Below are 21,918 nucleotides of genomic sequence, written 5' to 3'. Positions count from 1 at the left end.
TAGAAAACTGATTTGAGGATTAACACAATAATCTGCACAACCTGAACCACAAAATTCAGCAGGTACGCAGTGTGGAGAGGTAAACTGGGGACAGAGAAGCCATGGAAAGCAGGGAGCTGTTTTTGCTTGCAGAGAGAGGATGGAGACTGGGGGAAAGTATGGGAAAAGCACCACCCCCTGAAAGCAGCTGGATAGAAAGCGGAAGACTGGAAACAGCTGCAAAGGACTGAACAAAAAAGGGAAAAAGGAGATAGGAGTTTAAATTCCATTTAGACTCTAAAAACAGGGGGAGTGCAGAGTCTGAAACTCTGCAGCTCGATACCTGGCAGTGCTCTGGTGGGAAAGGCAAATCCCTAGGAGCAGAGAGCGAGGTCCAAGGGGTCCTCAGGCCACATGGGGAAAGGCAGTTCCCCTGCTGGGAGAATATTGGTAGAGGCGACATGGCCTTCCCACAGGCAAAGGTCCCAGCAGATCTTGGAGAAGGGCCACCACATTCACTGGTGTTGGAACAAGGACATTAAGGGTGAAACCTGGTACCAGATGTGTGTTGTGATTTGCCAAAATCCCTGAAATGCTGCTGCTACACAATCGCAGGAACTTTTACTGGGGCTGGCTGGCACCCAGCCACAGTCTCTGAGCATCGGCAGCAGCATGGTCTCCCGAACATTCCTGGGGCCAGTCAAGCACCCGGCCATTGCTCAGTGAGACCCTCCCCCAGAGAGCCGGAGTGGGTAACAGTCGCAGTTGGGAAACACGGCCCCATCTGAGATAAAATTCTGGATGCAGGTGCCTCCTGGCAGCCTGATGGCTTGGTCACGGACAGTGTAGAAGCAGAGAATGGACTTAAGCCGGAGACAAAGGAGGGATGCTTGATTGCCGGTTGGGGAGTGCACAGAGTCCTGAAACTAGATACTGGGTAGCCATTTTCACCCCTCCTGTGCATGCACATACATACCTACAACAATACACTCCAGTAAGCTAAGCAACACCATCTAGTAGAGAATGGAGCTATTACACTAAGCCCCGCCCAACTGGGCCAACTGCGCTCTTGACAAACACAAGTCTCTCTGCCTACTTAGTTTACGGACTATAAAATGCTTCATAGTGTGACTTCTACAGGAAAACGGTTGTAATTTCAATTTGTTTTCATTCTGTTTGCTGGTACATCTATTCAATTTTGTCTTCTTTTTCTCTTCTTATTCATGAATACAGAAAGGGAAAAATTTATTTTTATTTTCCATTTTTATTAAAAATATTTCTTTCATTTTTTTCTACAATAGTTTTTACTTTTTTGTATCTATCTTAAATTCTATTTTATTTTCATCATTTCATTTTATTCTACTTTATTGTGTTCATTTTTTCAAATTTTCACATTTTCCTTTTTTTCCCCTTTTTTTCTTTTATCTTTCCCTTTTTTCTCTAATCTATCAAGCTTCTTTCAACAACCAGACCAAAACACACCTAATATCTAGTATCCTTTATTTGATTTTTGTGTGTATTGTTTTTTAATTTTTTAATTTTTTTTTTTTTTTACATTATTCCTTTTCTTACTTCAAAATGACGAAATGAAGGAATTCATCCCAAAAGAAAGGACGGGAAGAAATGACAGCCAGGGACTTAATCAACACAGATATAAGCAAGATGTCTGAACCAGAACTTAGAATCATGATAATAAGAATACTACCTGGGGTTGAAAACAGATTGGAATCGCTTTCTGTGAAGATGAAAGTCAGGATGAAATAAAAAAATGCTATAACTGAGCTGCAATCTCGATGGTTGCTCCAGCGGCAAGGATAGATGAAGCAGAGCAGTCAATCAGCAATATAGAGGACAAACTTACGGTGAATAATGAAGCAGGGGAAGACTAAGGCAAAAGAGCACGATATAAGAATTAGAAAATTCCGTGACTCATTAAAAAGGAATGACATCAGAATCATAGGGGCCCCAGAAGATGAAGAGAGAGAAAATGGGGTAGGTTTATGTGAGCAAATCATGGCGGAAAACTTTCCTAACCTAGGGAAAGACACAAACATTAAAATCCAGGAAGCACAGAAGACTCCCATTAGATTCAACAAAAACCAACCATCAACAAGGCATATCATAATCAAATTCACAAAATACTCAGCAAGGAAAGAATCAGGAAAGCAGCAGGGAAAAAAAAAAAAGTCTTTAACCTATAAGGGAAGACAGATCAGATTTGCAGCAGACCTATCCACAGAAACTCGGCAGGCCAGAAAGGACTGGCAGTATATATTCAATGTGCTGAATCAGAAAAATATGCAGCCAAGAATTCCTTATCCAGAAGGCTGTCATTCAAAATAGAAGGAGAGATTAAAAGTTTCCCCAGCAAACAAAAACTAAAGGAGTTTGTGACCACTAAACCAGTCCTATGAGAACTTTCAAGGGGCACTCTCTGAGGGGAGAAAAGATGAAAAAACAAAAACAAACACGAAAACAAACAAAAAAAGACCAAAAGCAACAAAGACTAGAAAGGACCAGAGAACAGAAACTCCAACTCTACAGGCAATATAATGGCAATAAATTCATATCTTTCAGTACTCACTCTAAATGTCAGTGGACTAAACGTTCCAATCAAAAGACACAGGGTAACAGAATGGATAAGAAAACAAGATCCATCTATATGCTGTTTACAAGAGATCCATTTTAGACAGAAAGACACCTTCAGACTGAAAGTAAGGAGATGGAGAACCATCTATCATGCTAATGGTCAACAAAAGAAAGCCAGAGCAGCCATACTTACATCAGGCAATCTAGACTTTAAAATGAGGACTGTATCAAGAGATGGAGAAGGGCATTATATCATAATTAAGGGGTCTATCCACCAAGAAGACCTAACAATTGTAAACATTTATGCGCCAAATGTGAGAGCACCCAAATATATAAGTCAATTAATCACAAACATAAAGAAACTCATTGATAGTAATATCATAATAGTAGGGAATTTCAACACCCCACTCACAGTAATGGACAGATCATCTAGTCAAAAAATCAACAAGGAAAGAATGGCTTTTAATGACACACTGGACCAGATGGATTTAACAGATATATTCAGAACATTTCATCCTAAATCAGCGGAATATACATTCTTCTCCAGTGCACATGGAACGTTCTCCAGAATAGACCACATACTGGGTCTCAACAGCCCTCAACAAGTACAGAAAGACTGAGATCATACTGTGCATATTTTCAGACCACAACACTATAAAACTCAAAATCAACCACAAAAAAATGTGGAAAGATAACAAATACTTGGAGACTAAAGAACATCCTACTAAAGAATAAATGGGCGAACCAAGAAGTTAAAGAGGAAATTAAAAAGTACATGGAAGCCAATGAAAATGATAACACCACAGCCCAAAACCTCTGGGATGCAGCAAAGGCAGTCATAAGAAGGAAGCATACAGCAATCCAGGCCTTCCTAAAGAAGGAAGAAAGGTCTCAGATACACAACCTACCCTTATACCTTAAAGAGCTGGAAAAAGAACAGCAAATAAAACCCCAAACAAGCATAAGACAGGAAATAATAATTAGAGTAGAAATCTATGCTGTCAAAACCAAAAAAACAGAACAGATTAATGAAACCAGAAGCTGGTTCTTTGAAAGAATTAACAAAATTGACAAACTACTAGCCAGTTTGATCAAAAAGAAAAAGGAACCAAATAAATAAAATCACGAATGATAGAGGAGAGATCACAACCAACACTGAAGAAATACAGACAATAATAGAATATTATGAGCAATTGTACACCAATAAAATGGGCAATCTGGAAGAAATGGACAAATTCCTAGAAACATATAAACTACCAAAACTGAAACAGGAAGAAATAGAAAATTTGAACAGACCCATAACCAGCAAACATATTGAATTAGTAATCAAAAATCTCCCAAAAAACAAGAGTCCAAGGCCGGATGGCTTTCCAGTAGAATTCTACCAAACATTTAAAGAAGAGTTAACATCAATTCTTTCGAAGCTGTCCCAAAAGATAGAAATGGAAGGAAAACTTCAAACCTCATTCTTTAAAGCCAGCATTACCTTGATTCCAAAAGCAAAGACTCCACTAAAAAGGAGAACTACAGACCAATTTCCCTGATGAACATGGATGCAAAAATCCTCAACAAGATACTAGCCAACTGGACTCCACAATACATTAAAAGAATTACTCACCACGACCAAATGGAATTACAGCTGGTATGCAGAGCTGGCTCAATATCCACAAAACAATCAATGTGATATATCACATCAATCAAAGAAAGGACAAGAACCACATGATCCTCTCAATAGATGCAGAGAAAGCATTTGACAAAATATAACATCCTTTCTTGATAAAAACCCTCAAGAAAGTAGGGATAGGAGGATCAAACCTCAAAATCATAAAAGCCATATATGAAAGACCCACCACTACTATCATTCTCAGTGGGGAAAAACTGAGAGCTTTCCCCCTAAAGTCAGTATCACAACAGGGATATCCACTCTTGCCACTGTTATTCAACACAGTATTGTAAGTCTTAGCCTCAGCAACAAGACAACACAAAGGAATAAAATTATACATTGAAAACTATAGAAAGCTTATGAAAGAAATTGAAGACACACAACAAAAAAGGAAAAATATTCCATGTTCCTGGATTAGAAGAACATTGTTAAAATGCCAATACTACCCAAAGCAATCTACATATTCAATGCAATCCCTATCAAAATAACACCAGCATTCTTCACAGAACTAGAACAAACAATCCTAAAACTTGTATGGAACCAGAAAAGACCCTGAATACCCAAAGCAATCTTGAAAAAGAAAACCGAAGCTGGAGGCATCACAATCCCAGACTTCAAGATGTATTACCAAGCTGTAATCATTAAGACAGTATGGTACTGACACAAAAACAGACACTCAGATCAATGGAACAGAATAGAGAACCCAGAAATGGACCCACAAACATATGGCCAACTAATCTTCAACAAAGCAGGAAAGAATATCCAATGAAATAAAGACAGTCTCTTCAGCAAATGGTACTGAGAAAACTGAACACCAACATGCAGAAAAATGAACCTGGACCATTTTCTTACACCATACACAAAAATAAACTCAAAATGGATGAAGGACCTAAACGTAAGACAGGAAGCCATCAAAATCTTAGAGGAGAAAGCAGGCAAAAACCTCTTTGACCTCGGGCTCAGCAACTTCTTATTTAACATGTCTCCAGAGGCAGGGGAAACGAAAAAAAATAAACGAAAGCAAAAACAAAAAAAAAGTCCTGAACTACCAGGACTTCATCAAGATAAAAAGCTTTTGCACAGCAAAGGAAACAATCAGCAAAACTAAAAGGCAACCGACAGAATGGGAGAAGACATTTGCAAATGACATATCAGATAAAGGGTTAGTATTCAAAATCTATAAAGAATTTATGAAACTCAACACCCAAAAAAACAAACAATCCAGAGAAGAAATGGGCAAAAGACATGAATAGACACTTCTCCAAAGAAGACATCCAGATGGATAACAGACACATGAAAAAATGCTCAACATCATTCATCATCAGGTTAATACAAATCAAAACCACAATGAGATACCACCTCACACCTGTCAGAATGGCTAACATTAACAACTCAGGCAACATATGTTGGCGAGGATGTGGAGAAAGAGGATCTCTTTCTCTGGTAGGATCTCTTTCTCTGCTGGTGGGAATGCAAACTGGTGCAGACACTCTGGAAAACAGTATGGAGGTTCCTCAAAAAATTAAAAATAGAACTACCCTACAACCCAGCAATTGCACTACTAGGTTATTTATCCAAGGGGTACATGTGTGTTGTTTTGAAGGGGCACGTGCACCCCAATGTTTACAGCAGCACTATCAACAAAAGCCAAAGTATGGAAAGAGCCCAAATGTCTATTGACAGATGAATGGATAAAGAAGATGTGGTATATATATACAATGGAGTATTACTTGGCAATCAAAAAGAATGAGATCTTGCCATTTGCAACTACGTGGATGGAACTAGAGGGTATTATGATAAGCAAAATTAGTCAGAGAAAGACAAATATATGAATTCACTCATATGAGAAATTTAAGATACAAAACAGATGAACATAAGGGAAGGGAAGCAAAAATAATATAAAAACAGGGAGGGGGACAAAACACAAGAGACTCTTAAATATAGAGAATAGAAGCTTGCTGAAGAAGTTGTGGGAGGGGGGATGGGCTAAATGGGTAAGGGGCATTAAGGAATCTACTCCTGAAATCATTGTTGCACTATATGCTAACTACCTTGGATATAAATTTAAAAATTAATTAATTAATTAATTAAAAAAATACAACCACAAAAAACAATTGGATTCTATATGTATTAGCAACTATTAATAAATACATTTCTTGGTTTAAACTTAAGAAAAATATTGTCTACATCCTTACCAATATCTGATATCCCCTTCCCCCTCCTTCTTCTTCAAGCTATTCCAGTAAGTATGAAGTGGTATCTCATTGTGTATCTACTGAGTTACCATTTTAAGATTCTATTTGTCAATTCCAGATTTTCTATTTTATTCTATTTTATAGATTCCAATCTCTGGTGAAATTCTCCATATCTTCATCTATTTTTTTCATCTTTTCCTTTATTTACTTGAGTATAGTAATCAACTGTTTTAAAGTCCTTGTCTGCTAACACCAATATCTATTTCATCTGTGAGTCTGCTTCTGTTGTCTCTTTTTCCTCTTGGCTTTTGGTCATCTGGTCCTATCTCTTGATATGCCTAAAAATTTCTGATTGAACGCTGAATGTTGTTTTGAAACAAATTTAGAAGGACGCCTGGGTGGTTCAGTCTTAGGTTAAGCGTCTGACTTCATCTCACAATTTGTGAGTTTGAGCCCCACATCAGGCTCCGTGCTGACAGCTCAGAGCCTGGAGCCTGCTTCGGATTCTGTGTCTCCCTGTCTCTCTGCCCCGCTTCTGCTCATGCTGTGTGTGTGTGTGTGTGTGTGTGTGTGTGTGTGTGTGTGTCAAAAATAAATAGACATTAAAAGCAAATTTTAAACAAATTTAGAAACACCAAATGATATTATCTATGATCAAAAAAAAGTTCACTCTTTGCTAGGCAAAGAAGGCAGGGTACAACACCTTAATCCAATCAGGCACTCTGTAGAATCAAGGCAGATTTACAGTTTAATTAAGGTTTATCCTACAGTTGGTTAGACCATCTTGTTAGTGTATAACTCTCCATGTTCCTGTAGAAGTCTTCAGTCTCTTTTTGACTGAAAGTCTGGTATATTCACTGGGCCCTACCTCCCCTACCTCGTGCTGGTGGGTCTATAATCTGTGAGATTATAGAAAATTTGTTTTCCAGAAGTTTTCAACTTAGACCTTCAGCCTTCTTTATTGCACAAATTTAGACATTGTCTTAAGGAGAAAACTGATAGAGTGTTTGAAGACTCCTCAAAGTCTGCAATTTTGTTAGTTCAGCACCTGAAAACCAACAAAAGTTCCCCTTGAATCTCTGTCTCCCAAAAATAGTTCTGTTTTTGGTCTCAATTCATGTTAAAACACATACTAAAAATTCCTAAAGAAATCTTTAGTTCTCATTGCTGCCAGAACTCTAGTTCCTTTTTTTCCCCAAATGTGTATAGGTCAGCCCTCCCTTAATAGTCCAGAGGCTTCTCAATGTCCCAAATTGAACTTGCTAGCTTTTTTTCAAATCTAGTTCTTCTTTGGGAATTCCCTACCTATGTTAATGGTACTACCCTTCCATTCAGTTATCCAAGAATAAAGTTAGAAACTACCCTTGATTCCTCTCAACACCAAACTCAATTAGTCATCAAGTCATATGGATTCTATTTCTTAAATTTTATTAAATATGGCTCCCTGTTCCCAATGTCCCCATCATCTCCTACCTGAACTACTAAAATACCTTATTAGCTAGACTCTTTGCCTTAGTTTTCTGTCTTCTCCAGACCATTCTGTATTCTGCTGCCAGAGTAATCCTAAAATTACAAATCTGATCCTAAGACTTATGCCTTAAAATTTTTGAGCAGCCTTCTGAAAGCCCCTCTGCCACTTCACTGCCACCAATTTAGCCACCCCAAGTTTCCACACTGTCTCCCACACATCCCTTATACTTTTACATGAAGTTTCATGATGATCTATCAAATTCCAATTCATGATTCAAGACCCAGCTTGGGTATTAACTCATCTATACAAACCTCCCTAGCCTGTCCCTGCCTTCTCATGTAGCATTATAATTATTATTTTCATCTCCTTTTCTTTATTTGTCTGGCCTTCCTTGGTGTTCATCCTATTTACCTTCATCATCATCATCATCATCATCACTACCACCACCATAATAGTAATATATACTATTTACTATGATTTTATTAAATGCCAAATACAACGTTAAGTTTTTTACATATATTTCTCCATTTAAGTCTATCAACAACCTAGGAGACAGGTATTATAATCCTCATTTTATAATTAAAAACACTGAGTCTTGGAGGTTAAGAAATATGCTGAAGGTTACACAACTAATAAGTTGCATATTCAAACCTAAGACTATTTGATTCAAAACCTGTGCTATGAACCACTACCCTGCCACATACACATTTAATATTCTTGGCATACAGCCAGTACATGGCATGTGCCAGACTCTCAATAAATGTTTGTTTGTTGAAAAATTCCAAAAAAATTACATATGAAAGCCCTTCTAAATTATAAAACTCTGTATGAATACTATTATTTGCTTCCACTCTCAGTTTATGTTGATTTTTCTACTTTACCATCCTTATCTGCTTCCCCAATAAACACACATTTATCCACCTAGGCCCAAGTGAAATGTAATAATTTCACTAACTTTCCAGATGGAATCAGTAATCCCTCTTCTGTGTTCTCAGGGACTCTGTACCTACTCCTTCTATTGTAATAATTATACTACTTATTTGTATACAATTATTCCCCCTTTCACCTTAGATTATGAATTTCTCAAGCAAAGGAACCACTTTTTATTTATCTTTGTATTGCCTATGCCTAGGACAGTCCCATGATATGAAAGTGCCAGATTAATGTTTGCTGAATAAATGCAGAATCACTCTCAGACCAGCTGGATAAGAAGTGAAGTCCCTGCTTTGGAAATCACATTTTTCCCCCTCAGCTTTATTGAGAGATAATTGACAAAAACATTGTGTAAATTTAAGGTGTACAATATGTATTAATGATTTCATATACATATATAATGTGAACTGATTACCACAATATTAGTTAACACTTTCATCACTTCACAGTTAGTGTGTTTGTGTGAGCATGATGAAAAAATTTAATATCTACTCTCTTAGCAAATTTCCAGTATGCAGTACAGTGCTGTAATGATAGTCACCACACTGTACATTATTAGGTCATCGGAACTCCTTTATCCTATAACTGAAAGTTTACAGCCTTTCACCAACATCCCATTTCCCCCATCCCCCAGGTCCTGGCAAACACCAATCTATCTCTGTTTCTATGAGTTCATTGTTTTAGATTTCACATATAAGTGATATCATAAAGTATTTCTTTCTCTGATTTATTTCATTTAGCATGATGCCTTCAAGGTTCATTTATGTTGTCACAAACAGCAGTATTTCCCTTTTTCATTGCTGAATAATATTCCATTATACATGTGCCATTTTCTTTATTCATTCATCTGCTGACAGACACTTAGGTTGCTTCCATGTTCTAGCTATTGCGAATAATGCTGAAATGGATATGGGGGTACAGACACCTCTTCCTTCAGATATAGACCCAGAAGTGGGATTGCCAGACTATATGGTAGTTCTATTTTTTAATATTTTGAGGAACTTCCATTTTGTTTTCCATTGCGACTGCCCCAATTTACATTCCCACCAACAGTGTACAAGGGTTCCCTTTTCCCCATATCCTCGCCAGCACTTATCTCTTGTGTTTTTGATGTAATAGCCATTCAAACAGGTGTGAGGTGATATATCATTATGGTTTTGATTTGCATTTCCCTGATGATTAGTGATGTTGAGCACCTTTTCATATATTTATTGGTCATTTGTATGTCTTCTTGGAAAAAATGTCTATTCAGGTCCTTTGACCATTTTTTAATTGGGTTGTTTGAGTTTTTTCCTATTTAACTGTAGAACTTCCCTATATATTTTAGATATGTACATCTGACCAGATATATACTTTTCAAATATTTTCTCCTATTCCACAGGTTGCCTTTTCATTTTGTTGATTGTCTCCTTTGCTGTGCTGAAGTCGTTTAGTTTGATAACAGTCCAACTTGATTCTTTTTGCTTTGTTGCTTATACTTACAACGTCATATTAAAAAATCATTGCCAAGGGGCAACAGGGTGGCTCAGTCAGTTGAGTGTCCAACTTCAGCTCAGGTCAAGATCTCATGGTTTGTTGAGTTCAAGTCCCACACTGGGTTGCTGCTGTCAGCCTGTCAGTGCACAGCCCGCTTCGGATCCTCTGTCACCCTCTCTCTTCCCCTCCCCTGCTTGCACTCTCCCAAAAATAAAATAAGTATTTTTAAAAAGAAATCATTGCCAAGACCAATGTCAGAGCGCCTACCCCTATGTTTTCTTCTATGAGTTTTATAGTTTCAGGTTTTATGTTCAAGCTTTTAATCCATTTTGAGTTGATTTGTGAAGGTGTAAGTTGATTTGTGAAGGTGAAAACTGGAGCCACTTTTCATTCTTTTGCGTGTGGATATCCAGTTTTCCCAACACCATTAATTGAAAAGACTACCCATTCCCCATTGTATATCCTGGACTGCTCTGCTGTAAATTATTTCTGGGCTCTTTATTCTGTCCCTGTATCTCTGTATTTGTTTTATGTCACTACCATCTGTTTTGATTACTATAGTTTTGTAATATAGCTTGAGATCAGGAAGTGTAATGCCTCCAGCTTTGTTCCCCTTTCTCAAGATTTCTTTCACTATTCGGGGTCTTTCGTGGTTCCATACAGAGTTTAGAATTTAGGACTGTCTTTCCGATTTCTGTCTTTAGAACTTTGATAAGAACTGCTTTAACTTTGTATACTGCTTTAGATAGTATGAACATTTTAAACAATATTAATTCTTCTAATTTATGAGCTTGGAATATCTTTCCATTTATTTGCATCTTCTTCAATTTCTTTCATCAATGTTTTAGTTTTCGTGTATAGATCTTTCACTTCCTTGGTCAGATTTTTTCCTAAGTATTTTATTCTTTTTGATGTTTTTGCAAATAGGACTTTTTTCTTAATTTCTCTGATAGTTCATTGTTAATATATAGAAACTCAACTGATTTTTGTAAACTGATTTTGTATCTTGCAAAATACGGTATTACTGAGTTCATTTATTAGTTCTAACAAGTTTTGGGTGTTGTCTTTAGGGTTTTCCATACATAATTTGTCATCTGCAAATAGAGTTTGATTATTCTTTTCCAATTTGGATGACTTTTATTTCTTTTTCTTATCTAACTGTTCTGGCTAGGACTTCTGGTACTAAACTGAATATAAGTGGGGAGAGTGGGCATCCGTCTTGCTCCTGATCTTAAAGGAAAGGATTTCAGCTTTTTTATTGAGTATGACGTTTAGCTGTAGGCTTATCATATAGGGTACATTCCCTCTATACTAATTTATTGAGTTTCCTTTATCATGAATAGATGTTGAATTTTGCCAAATGCTTTTCTTGCATCTATTGAGATGATCACATGATTTTTATCTTTCATTCTGTTAATGCAGTGTATCATATTGATTGATCTGTGGTTTCTGAACCATTCTTACATTGTTGGAGTAGATCCCACTTGTTCCTGGTATATGACCCTTTTAATGTACTGTTGAATTCAGTTTGTTAATATTTTGTTGAAACTTTTCACATCAATATTCATCAGGATGACCTGTACTTTTCTGTTCGTGTAGCAACCTTGTCTGGTTTTGCTCTCAGGGTAATGCTGGCCTCATGATGAGTCAAAATGTGTTCCCTTCTCTTCAGTTTTTTTGGAAGAGTTTTAAGAAGACCTAGCATTAATTCTTCCTTAAATGTTTAGTAGGATTCACCAATGAAGCCATCTGGTCCCGAACTTTTGTTTTGGGGAAGTTCTTGATTGCTGATTCAATCTTCTTATTTGCAGTTGGTCTGTTCAGATTTTCTATTTATTTATGTTTCAGCCTTGATAGGTTGCATGTTTCTAGAAATTTATCCATTTTTTTCTACATTGTCCAATTTGTTGGCATATAAGTGTTCACAGTAGTCTCTTATGATCCTTTGTGTTTTTGTGGTATCAGCTGTAACATCTCCTCTTTCGTTTATAATTTTATTGATTTGAGTCCTCATTTTTTTCTTGGTTAATCTAGCTAAGCATTTTCTTTTTTTTTTTTTTTTAATGTTTATTCATTTTTGGGAGAGAAAGGGAAAGAGAGAGACAGAGAGAGACAGAGAGACAGAGAGACAGAGTGTGAGCGGGGGAGGGGCAGAGAGAGGCAGAAAGAGACAGAAGAGAGACAGAATCTGAAACAGGCTCCAGGCTCTGAGATATCAGCACAGAGTCTGATACAGGGCTTGAACTCACGAACTGTGAGATCATGACCTGAGCTGAAGTCAGACACCAAACTGACTGAGCCACCCAGGTGCCTCTAACTAAGTATTTTCAATTTTGTTTGTCTTTTCAAAAAACCAACTCTTAGTAACATTGATCTTTTGTATTTTTTTCCTATTCTGCTCTAATCTTTATTATTTCCTTCCTCCTACTATCTTTGGGCTTACTTTGCTCATCTTTATCTAGTTTCTTGAGGTATAAGATTAGGTTGTCATTTTGAGGTCATTTCTCTTTGAAGGCATTTTTAGCTATAAACTTTCCTTTTAGAATTGCTTTTGCTGCATACCATAAGATTTAGTATGTTGTATTCCCATTTTTGTTTGTCTAAACATTTTATTTCCCTTTTGATTTCTTCTTTGATCCAACAGTTATTCAGGATTGTGTTAATTTTCATATATTTGTGAATCTTCCAAGTTTCCTCATTACTGATTTCTACCTTCATACCAATGTGTTTGGAAAAGATACCTGATATAATTTCAATCTTCTTGAATTTGTTAAGACTTGTGTTATGGCCTATGTGGCATATGATCTATCCTGAAGAATGGCCTGTGTGTTCTTGAGAAGAATGTATATTCTGTTGCTGTTAGATAGAATGTTCTGCATATGTCTGTTAAGTCCATTTGGACTATAGTGTTGTTCAAAACCAGTTTCCTTATTAATTTTCTGCCTGAATGATCTATCCATTGTTTAAAGGAGGGTACTAAAGTCTCCCACTATTATTGTATTGGTGTTTATTTCTCCTTTCAATTCTGTTATTATTTGCTTTCTGTTTAGGTACTCTGATGTTGGGTGCGTAAATATTTTTAATTGTTATACCATATTGATGAATTTATATAAGAACCTTCTTTGTCTATTGTGACCGCTTTCAACTTAAAATCTATTTTGTCTTCTATAAGGATAGACACCCCCACTCTATTTTGGTGACCACTGACTGCATGGAATATCTTTTTCCATCCCTTCACTTTCAGCCTATATGTGTCCTTAAAGCTAAAGTGAGTCTCTCATAGGCATCATTTCTCTTTTAAGACAGTGTGGTATTGGCAAAAGAATTGACAAATAGGTCAGTGGAACAGAAAAGAGAGCCCAGAAATAGACCGGTATAAAGTTAACTGATCTCTGACAAAGGAGCAAAAGCAATACAGGGAAGCAGAGATAGTCTTTTCAACAAATGGTATAGGAACAACTGAATGTCCATGTGCAGAAAAATGAATCCAGACACAGATCTTACATCCCTTATAAAAATTAATCAAAATGGATTATCAAGCTAAATGTAAAACACAAAATGACAAAATTCTTAGGAGATAACACAAAAGAAAAATCTAGGTGACTTTGAGTATGGCAAATAATTTTATATATATATGTTTTTTTGTTTTCTGAGAGAGAGAGAGAAAGTGCACACGAGAGAGCACTGTCAGTACATAGCCCAACACAGGGCTCTATCTGATGAACCATGAGATCATGACCTGAGCTGAAATCAAGAGTCAAATGCTTATCCGACTGAGCCACCCAGGTACCTCAATTTTTTAGATACAATACTTAAGGCATGATAGATTAAAAAAAAATAATTATAAGCTGGACTTCATTAAAATTAAAATCTTCTGCTCTCCAAAAGACAGTATCAAAAGAATGAGACTTAAAGCCACAGATGAGGAGAAAATATTTGTAAAAGACACATTTGATAAAGGATTATTATCCAAAACAAAGAACCCTTAAAAGTCCAGAATAAGAAAACAAATAGTCCAATTAAAAAGTGAGCCAAAAACCTAAACAGATACCTCACCAAAGAAAATGTACAGATGGCTAATAAGCATATGAAAAGGTGCTCCACATCATATGTCATCAGCAAACTGCACATTAAAACAACAAGGCACTGCTACACAACTATTAGAATGGCTGACAACCAAAACACTAACAAACCAAATGCTGGAGAGGATGTGGAACAACAGAAACTTTCATTCATTGTTGACAGAAATGCAAAATGGTACAGCCACTTTGGAATAAAGTTTGGCAGTTTCTTTCAAAACTAAACATACTCTTACCATATGATCCAGCAAGGATACTTCTTGGTATTTACCCAAAGGAGGTGAAAACTCACACCTAAATGAATCCTGCACATGAACATGTAGAGCAGCTTTATTTATAACTGCCGTATCTTTGAAGAAACCAAGAAATCCTTCAGAAGCTGAATGGATAAACTCTGGTACAACCAGACAATAGAATATTACTCAGTGCTACAAAGAAATGAGCTGTCAAGCTATGAAAGGTATTAGAGGAAGTTAAATGCATATTACTAAGTAAAAGGTAGCTAATTTGAGAAGGCTACATATTGTATCCCAACTATATAACATTCTGGGCAAAACAATGGAGACAGTATAAAAATATCATTGGTTACCATGGGCTGGGGAAGAGAAAGATGAAGAGGTGGAGCACAAAGCATTTAGGGCAGTAAGACTATTCTGTATGATATTATATTATTTGGATACAAATCATTACACATTTGTCAAAATACACAAGAATGTATACAACACTAAGAGTGCGTCCTAATGTAAAATATGGATTATGATGTGCCAGTGGAAGTTTATCAGTTGTAACAACTGTACTACCATGCTATAGGATGTTGAGAGTGGAGAAGGCAGTCCACGTGTACAGGCAAAGGAGGCAAATAAGACTCTCTGTACTTTCTGCTTAATTTTGCTGTAAACTTACGATTGTTCAAAAAAAAAAAAAATTTTCCACAAAAAAAAAAAAACAAAAAACCATAGCTCTTAACCAACTTTTCATACTTCTTTCCAGATCAAAAACACTTGTTTCTACTATGCCTAATGATTTCTAAAACCTAGTTTTCAAAATCATCTTAACTGGCAATTGAAGGCTCATAATAAGGATCAAAGAACTTACTTTTCAGCTTTCTTTTGATGTTCTTTTTGCCTTTGTTGTTCTTTTACTTGTTCTCTTTCAATATCCATGAAAAGTCGTCTGTATCGCAGGTATTGCTTTTGACGCTAAAGGAAAGAATTTAAAATTTCTTAAGATTCTGCTCTCAGAGGACTTCCCAAGGAAGGAAAATATCCTTGTGCCATAGACAAGAAAACTACATATTACAAAAGTCACATGGAATTAAGTCTTTAATTTCTTTTTTTTTAAGTTTATTTGTTTATTTTGAGAAGGAGAGAGGGAGAACACATGTACATGTGCACATGCATGAAGGAGGGGTGGAGAGACAGGGAGAGAGAGAATGCCAAGCAGGCTGTGCTCAGCACAGAGCCCGACACAGAGCTCGATCCCACAACCACAAGATCATGACCTGAGCCAATATCAAGAGTCAGACACTTAACCGATTGAGCCACGCATGCGCCCAGTCCTTAATTTCTATTTATGGTGACCTAGGATAATATCACATACAGCAACAGCTTTATATTCTCAAGCACATGGCTATTAGATATTACAGACAAATCAGAGAAAGAAGTATTGATTTTTGCCCTTAGTATAGTCCTTTGTCAACAGCACTTGAGGAAATGATTGTATAGGACATGATAAGATATAGTACTATATTTACTCTGTGTTCCCAAGTTATAAGTACCATAGAAGGCCAAAGAAAGAATATGAGAGGTATTTTATGAAAGAAAAATAGTCACTTTAACTTTTCAAAATTAAAACCACATCACAAAAGTATACTCTAAACCAAGCCTAATACAGTGGAAAGAGGGAAGAAGGACTGGGAATATCTGAGCATCATACTTTTAAAGGGAACAAGTATAATAAAAGCAGTGCTACTGCCCTGTGTGTGACCCGTTCATACTTCTGGGTTTATACATTCTCTTTTAAGGACAGAAGCTACTCAAAGGGCACTAGTGCACACACAGACGTGGTTTTGCCCTTTGAGCAGCTGATGTCCTTTCGGTAAAAATTATGAAAGTCTAATAGCCAGTTCTTAATATTGAGGATACATCACAATTATCAGTGGTGTTCTTTGAAAACACAGATGCCCCAAACCTACCTTTTCAGATACTGATCAGTATATCTGGTTTGGGTCCAGGCATTTGTATTTTTAAAAAAGCTCCACATCTGATTCTAGCACATGGACAGTGTTAAAAACTGCTGGTTTAAACTAACATTAGACTGAGAAGGGAAAAAAGGAAGTCATAAGTTAAAACTCTTCCTTTAGGTCATTGTAACAAATATTTACTAATGGGAAAAATTCACTAGGATCAGATCTCTGATTTTACATCAAGGTTATCTTAAATCCTAGGGGCTTAGAAGAAAAGTTCAACACATTATAAAGAGTCAAGTAACTTCTTTTCCTTTATCCATGGAACTTGTAGTATTAGCTCTAAATGTGTAAGTACACAATAAATTGTTCCCAATTTCACACTACTATAGTAGAAAAGCTGGTGTCCAAAAGCAATTATCATTACATACCTCTTTCTTGTCTTCTTCTTGATCTACTCCAGACTGAAGTGCCAGTGGAATTTGGAATTCGGTGTTCAATCTTGCCTGACATTCACCATACACCTGTTAGAAGTCCAGTCACACAAGTGAAAAAACTGCCCAAAGCTAGCCCTGCACGTGCTTTTGCTATTTTCATCTACTGATTCTTTTCTCCTGCAACCCTGAGCTCAATTGGATAAAAACAAACAAAAACTCAATAAAATAAAATAAATTAAAAAAGAATGAAAGAAGCAGAGTCAGAAGGAAATAAACCAAACAAAAAACAATAAACCAAAGAAAATGATTCAGGTCAAAAACATGGACGAATTAGTAACAAATCAAAATGTTCAGGATGGAAGTTCTTCTAACGTGATCGCTCGAAATCACTCTATTATGCATGTGCTTGGGATTGAATCCAGGATATAAAGCCAGATCCCTTATTATCTTAAATCTGTAATCAATTTCTATTTATACAACTCTTTGGTGGGTGTGAGCCCAGAGAAGAAGGGCCTGAAAATGTTATAACATCAATTGACATGGAAGGGAGGAAACTGAAGCTAAAGTTCCCCCATATTACTATAAAAGCCTTATGACATAACCTGGTATACCTGCTTTGACACTGTATGAGTCAAATTATGATCTCTAACTTTCAGAAATTAAAGTCTCTTTTAATATTACTTTTTCTTAGCTTAGAAGTTATTTATCTTTCAGCAAAGTTTCAGGATATAAGATCAGTATTGTATTTCTATGTACTTGCAATGAACAATCTGAAAATGAAATTAATGGAAAAATCCACTTAAAATACCATCAAAAACTTACTTAAAATAAATTTAACAGAGGAACTGTAAGTTTTATACTCTGAAACCTAAAAACATTGTTGGAAGAAATTTAAAAAGATCTAAATGAATGGAAAGACATCTCCTGCTCATGGATTGGAAGACTTAATATTGTTAAGATGGCAGTACTCTCCAAATTAATCAACAGATTTAATGCAATCTCCATCAAAATTTCAGATGACTTCTTTGCAGATGTTGGCAGGATGATCCTAAAATTCATATGAAAATGCAAGGGACCCAGAGTTGCTAAGATGGCTTTGAAACAGAAGAACAAAGTTGGAGCAATTACTCTTCCCAATTTCAAAACTTAACACAAAGCTACGGTAATCAAGATAGTGTGGTACTGCCATAAGAACAGATTTATGGGAAAAAAAAAAAAAGAAAAGAACAGACTTATAGATGAATGGAACAGAGCTGACAGTTCAGAAAGAAACCATTATGTTTACAAACAACAGATTTTTATCAAGAGCACAAAGAGAAATCAATGGGTAAGAAGAGTCATTTCGACAAATGATGTTGGGAGAACTGGATATCCACATGCAAAAGAATACCTTATACCACATGTGAAAATTAACTCAGAGCAGATCACAGACCTAAATGTAAGAGATATAAAATTCTTAGAGGAACACATTGGAATAAATCTTCATGATCCTGGATTAGGTTATGGTTTCCTAGATATGACATTAAAAGCACAAGCCACAAAGAAAAAAAAAACAACTAACTTAAACTTCTTCAAAACTTAAAACTTTTGTGCTACAAAGGAAACCATCAAGAAAACAAAAAGCCTACAAAATGGGACAAAACATTTGTAAATCATATAATAAGGGGCTTATATGTAGGATACATTAAGAACTCACAAAACTCAATGATAAAAAGATAAGTAACTCAATTACAAATTGGACAGATAATCTAATAAGGAGTTTTGTAAAAAAAAATCCAAATAGCGAATACACATGTGAAAAGATGCTCACCATTAACCATCAGAAAAATGTAAATCAAAACGACAATGAGATACCACTTCACACCCATTAAGAGAGCTATAATTAAAAAGACAGATAATAAGTATTAGTGAGAATGTGAAGAAATTGGACCCCTCATGCAATGTTGGAGGGAATGAAAAATAGTGCAGCCACTTTGGAAAAGAGTTCGGTGGCTCTTCAAAAGGTTAAGCATAGAATCCCGGCAATTCCACTTACAGGTATACTCAAGAGAAATGAAAACACATCCACAAAAAAACTTGTATGCAAATGTTCACAGCAACATTATTCATAACAGCTAAGAAGAAGAGACAATTCAAATATTCATCAGCTGATGAGCGGATAAATAAAATGTGCTCTATGCATAAAATGTAATATTACCCAATGAATAGGAATACAGTACTACTACATGCTACAAGTCAGTGAACTCTGCAAATGTTACACTTAAGTGAAAAAAGCCAGTCACCAAAGACCACGGGTGATCATGGATTCCATGATCCCATTTATATGAAATGTTCAGAACAGGCAATCTCTAGACAGAGAAAGGGGTTACTGGTTGCCTAGGGCTGGGGGTGAGAGTGAGAGGAAAAAGGAACTGGCCGCTAATGGGTAAGGACTTTTTGGGTATGATGAAAATGTTCTAAAATTCATTGTGGCAAAGTTCGCACAACCCTTTGAATATACTAAAAACACTGAATTGTATAGTTTAGATTAATTATATGGTATGTGAATTACAGTCATTTCTCAAAATCCCACACACGTTATCTGTGAATTTGCCTATTCACTAAAATTTGTTTGTAATCCCAAAATTAACACTTGCAATGCTTTTATGGTCATCTGCAGACATGTACAGAGCTGTGAAAAATTTGAGTCACCAGATGTGCATGTTGCCAGCTAAGGTCAAACAAGGTGATGCTTTTTGTTCTTTTTGTTTCAGCCTTCATACTGTAAACAAGTATTCTTTTCAAGGTCTATTTAGTGCCCAGGTTTTTGCATTTTTGTGCATTTTGTTGGTGATTTTGCTGTTTAAAATGGTTCCCAAGCACAATGCTGAAGTACTATCCAGTATTCCTGAGCATAAGAAGGCTGTGATGTGCCTTATGGAGAAAATACATGTATTAGATAAGTGTCATTCAGAACGGGCTATAGTGTTATTGGCCCTGAGTCCAATGTTAATGAGTCAACACCATATATTAAATAAGGTATCTTTGAACAGAAATTCACATAAAATAAAGTTAGGTATTGATCAGTGACCAAAATGTTATGATCAGAAGCTCACAAAAACCTAACTCTGTTATCTTCCCTAGCAACATTGGTTCAGCACTAACCAATTCAGTGTGTGTGTCAACTTTATATAACTATCATGAATAACAAGAATCGATTGTATTATTTCATTCAAGCTCTTATGTTTAAAGCTATTTATCTATTTGTTATAGATAAAATCTGAAAATTATACACAACAGTGGCTGATGGTAGTCATCTCTGGAATTTTTGGTTGTTTTTTCTTTTTGTTTATTTGTGTTTACTTTTGCTACAATAAAAATGGAAACATTTTCTGCTTTCAAAACAGTAAGAAAAACTGGACTTCCAGCACTGGGCAAAGAGTAAGCTCACTATGGACCTGTCTCTCTGTCTCTCTAATTTTGTCTCTGTTTCTAACTAAAAATTCCAGGAAATGTGGCCCATGGTATCGGGGGAGAGTATAGGGGGCTCATCCTTCTTCTTATCCTGAAGAAGAATGAGCTAGAAAAGTGGATTCCTTAAATCTGTGTATGAATTGGCATACACCCCCAAATCACCCCTAAGCTGGGCATGCATGGGATGGACCTAAAGGAGTATAATGAAGGCTCTGAGAATCAAACATTCAAGACCCTATTCACAGGAAGTGAGAAAGAACTTATAGTATAAATTTAACCAGGTTGATTGCCTACTAGAACAAAGAAACAAATAACATTCTTCAGAGGATTTCAACAGTAGCCAGAGTCTCACAGTATAATATTCAAAATTGGACCCAGAAGAAAGATGGCAGAAGAATCCAGAATATGGTCCAAAGACAGTTAACTCTTCTTCTGAGATAGCAGGAATAGGTAAGAATGGCAAGAAAGCAAATGACTGAGGGAGTAATTGCGTGATGGCTTCTATTTTCTTCATGACAAGTCTGAGAGTATGGGGACGCAGTAAGAGCTTAAGAAGTATTTAAGGTTTACAGTTGTAAGTGTGGCCCATAGGAAGAGGGAGCTGACAAAATGCTAAGCGGCACAAGGGACCCAGCTGTGACTCTAAGCCCTAAGTATGAATGTGATCTAAATCTACACTATTGAAATGTTTTTTTCCAATAAGGCAGGATTATTTTGGGAGCCTAAAAAGGTAAAGGACGGATCCAGGGGTGAGGATTTTCAGGGCTTGTATGGCAGAAGGACATGAAGAAGAGGTTCTGACCACTTGGCAGCACCCTCGATCAAATGATCAGGGTTAGGTACCCCTCTTTCGTGTTCAGTTAATGCCCTCTGCACCTTCTACCTTCAGTCATGTTACTTCGTAATCATCTTAGTTGTCAGTCTCTCTTCTTTAGACTGTCTGAAATTTGAGTTCTGATTCACAATTGTGTCTTTGATATTTAGTGCTTAACCAATGGCTAACACCTAACAAAGTGATAAATAAATGTTTGATTGATTAACTAATTCATTCAAAACATATTTAGCAAGAGATCATCAGGTACCAGGCACCATATTCTAAAGGCTGTCCATATATTGGTAAAAAAAAAAAACAGGTGTGGTACCTCTCCTCATAAAGCTTACACACCAGTGAAAAACATGTTAAATGAATAAATAATTACAAATTGTTTTGTGTACTGAGAAGGAAAGAGAATGCAAGGATAGAAAAAACAGAAGGGAGACCTATTTTTGACAAGGTGGTTGGGTTAGTTTTTTTTAAGGAGCTTTTATTTTTTTTAACATTTTCATTTATTTTTGAGAGATAGAGAGAGACAAAGCATGAGCAGGGGAGGGGAAGAGAGAGAGGGAGACACAGAATCCAAAGCAGGCTCCAGGCTCTGAGCCGTCAGCACACAGCCCAAAATGGGGCTCGAACCCACA

At 36.4% G+C, this 21,918-nt stretch overlaps 1 protein-coding gene across 8 annotated transcripts in view; it reads right to left on the bottom strand.

Moving 5' to 3' along the window:
* The window catches only part of CCDC15 (coiled-coil domain containing 15), a 100,539-nt gene that overhangs the window by 54,516 nt on the left and 24,105 nt on the right, over positions 1-21,918 (bottom strand). For 7 of the 8 annotated variants that reach the window (XR_007144832.1, XM_047823394.1, XM_047823393.1 and 4 more), the window contains 2 exons: positions 17,002-17,094; positions 15,481-15,584 (listed from right to left, as the gene is read on the bottom strand). Coding sequence is in view for 6 of the 8 variants with exons in the window: in XM_047823394.1 (XP_047679350.1) it covers positions 15,481-15,584; positions 17,002-17,094 (197 nt within the window). In the remaining 2 variants the exon portion in view is untranslated. Of the gene's footprint in view, positions 1-7,303; positions 7,475-15,480; positions 15,585-17,001; positions 17,095-21,918 lie in introns of all 8 variants that reach the window. The other variant, XR_007144833.1, reaches the window with a different exon arrangement.

Source organism: Prionailurus viverrinus, chromosome D1, assembly GCF_022837055.1.
Source record: "Prionailurus viverrinus isolate Anna chromosome D1, UM_Priviv_1.0, whole genome shotgun sequence".
NCBI classification, from domain to species: Eukaryota; Metazoa; Chordata; class Mammalia; order Carnivora; family Felidae; genus Prionailurus; species Prionailurus viverrinus.
Note: the sequence above shows the minus strand (reverse complement) of the source record. Positions and strands in the feature narration are given on the sequence as shown.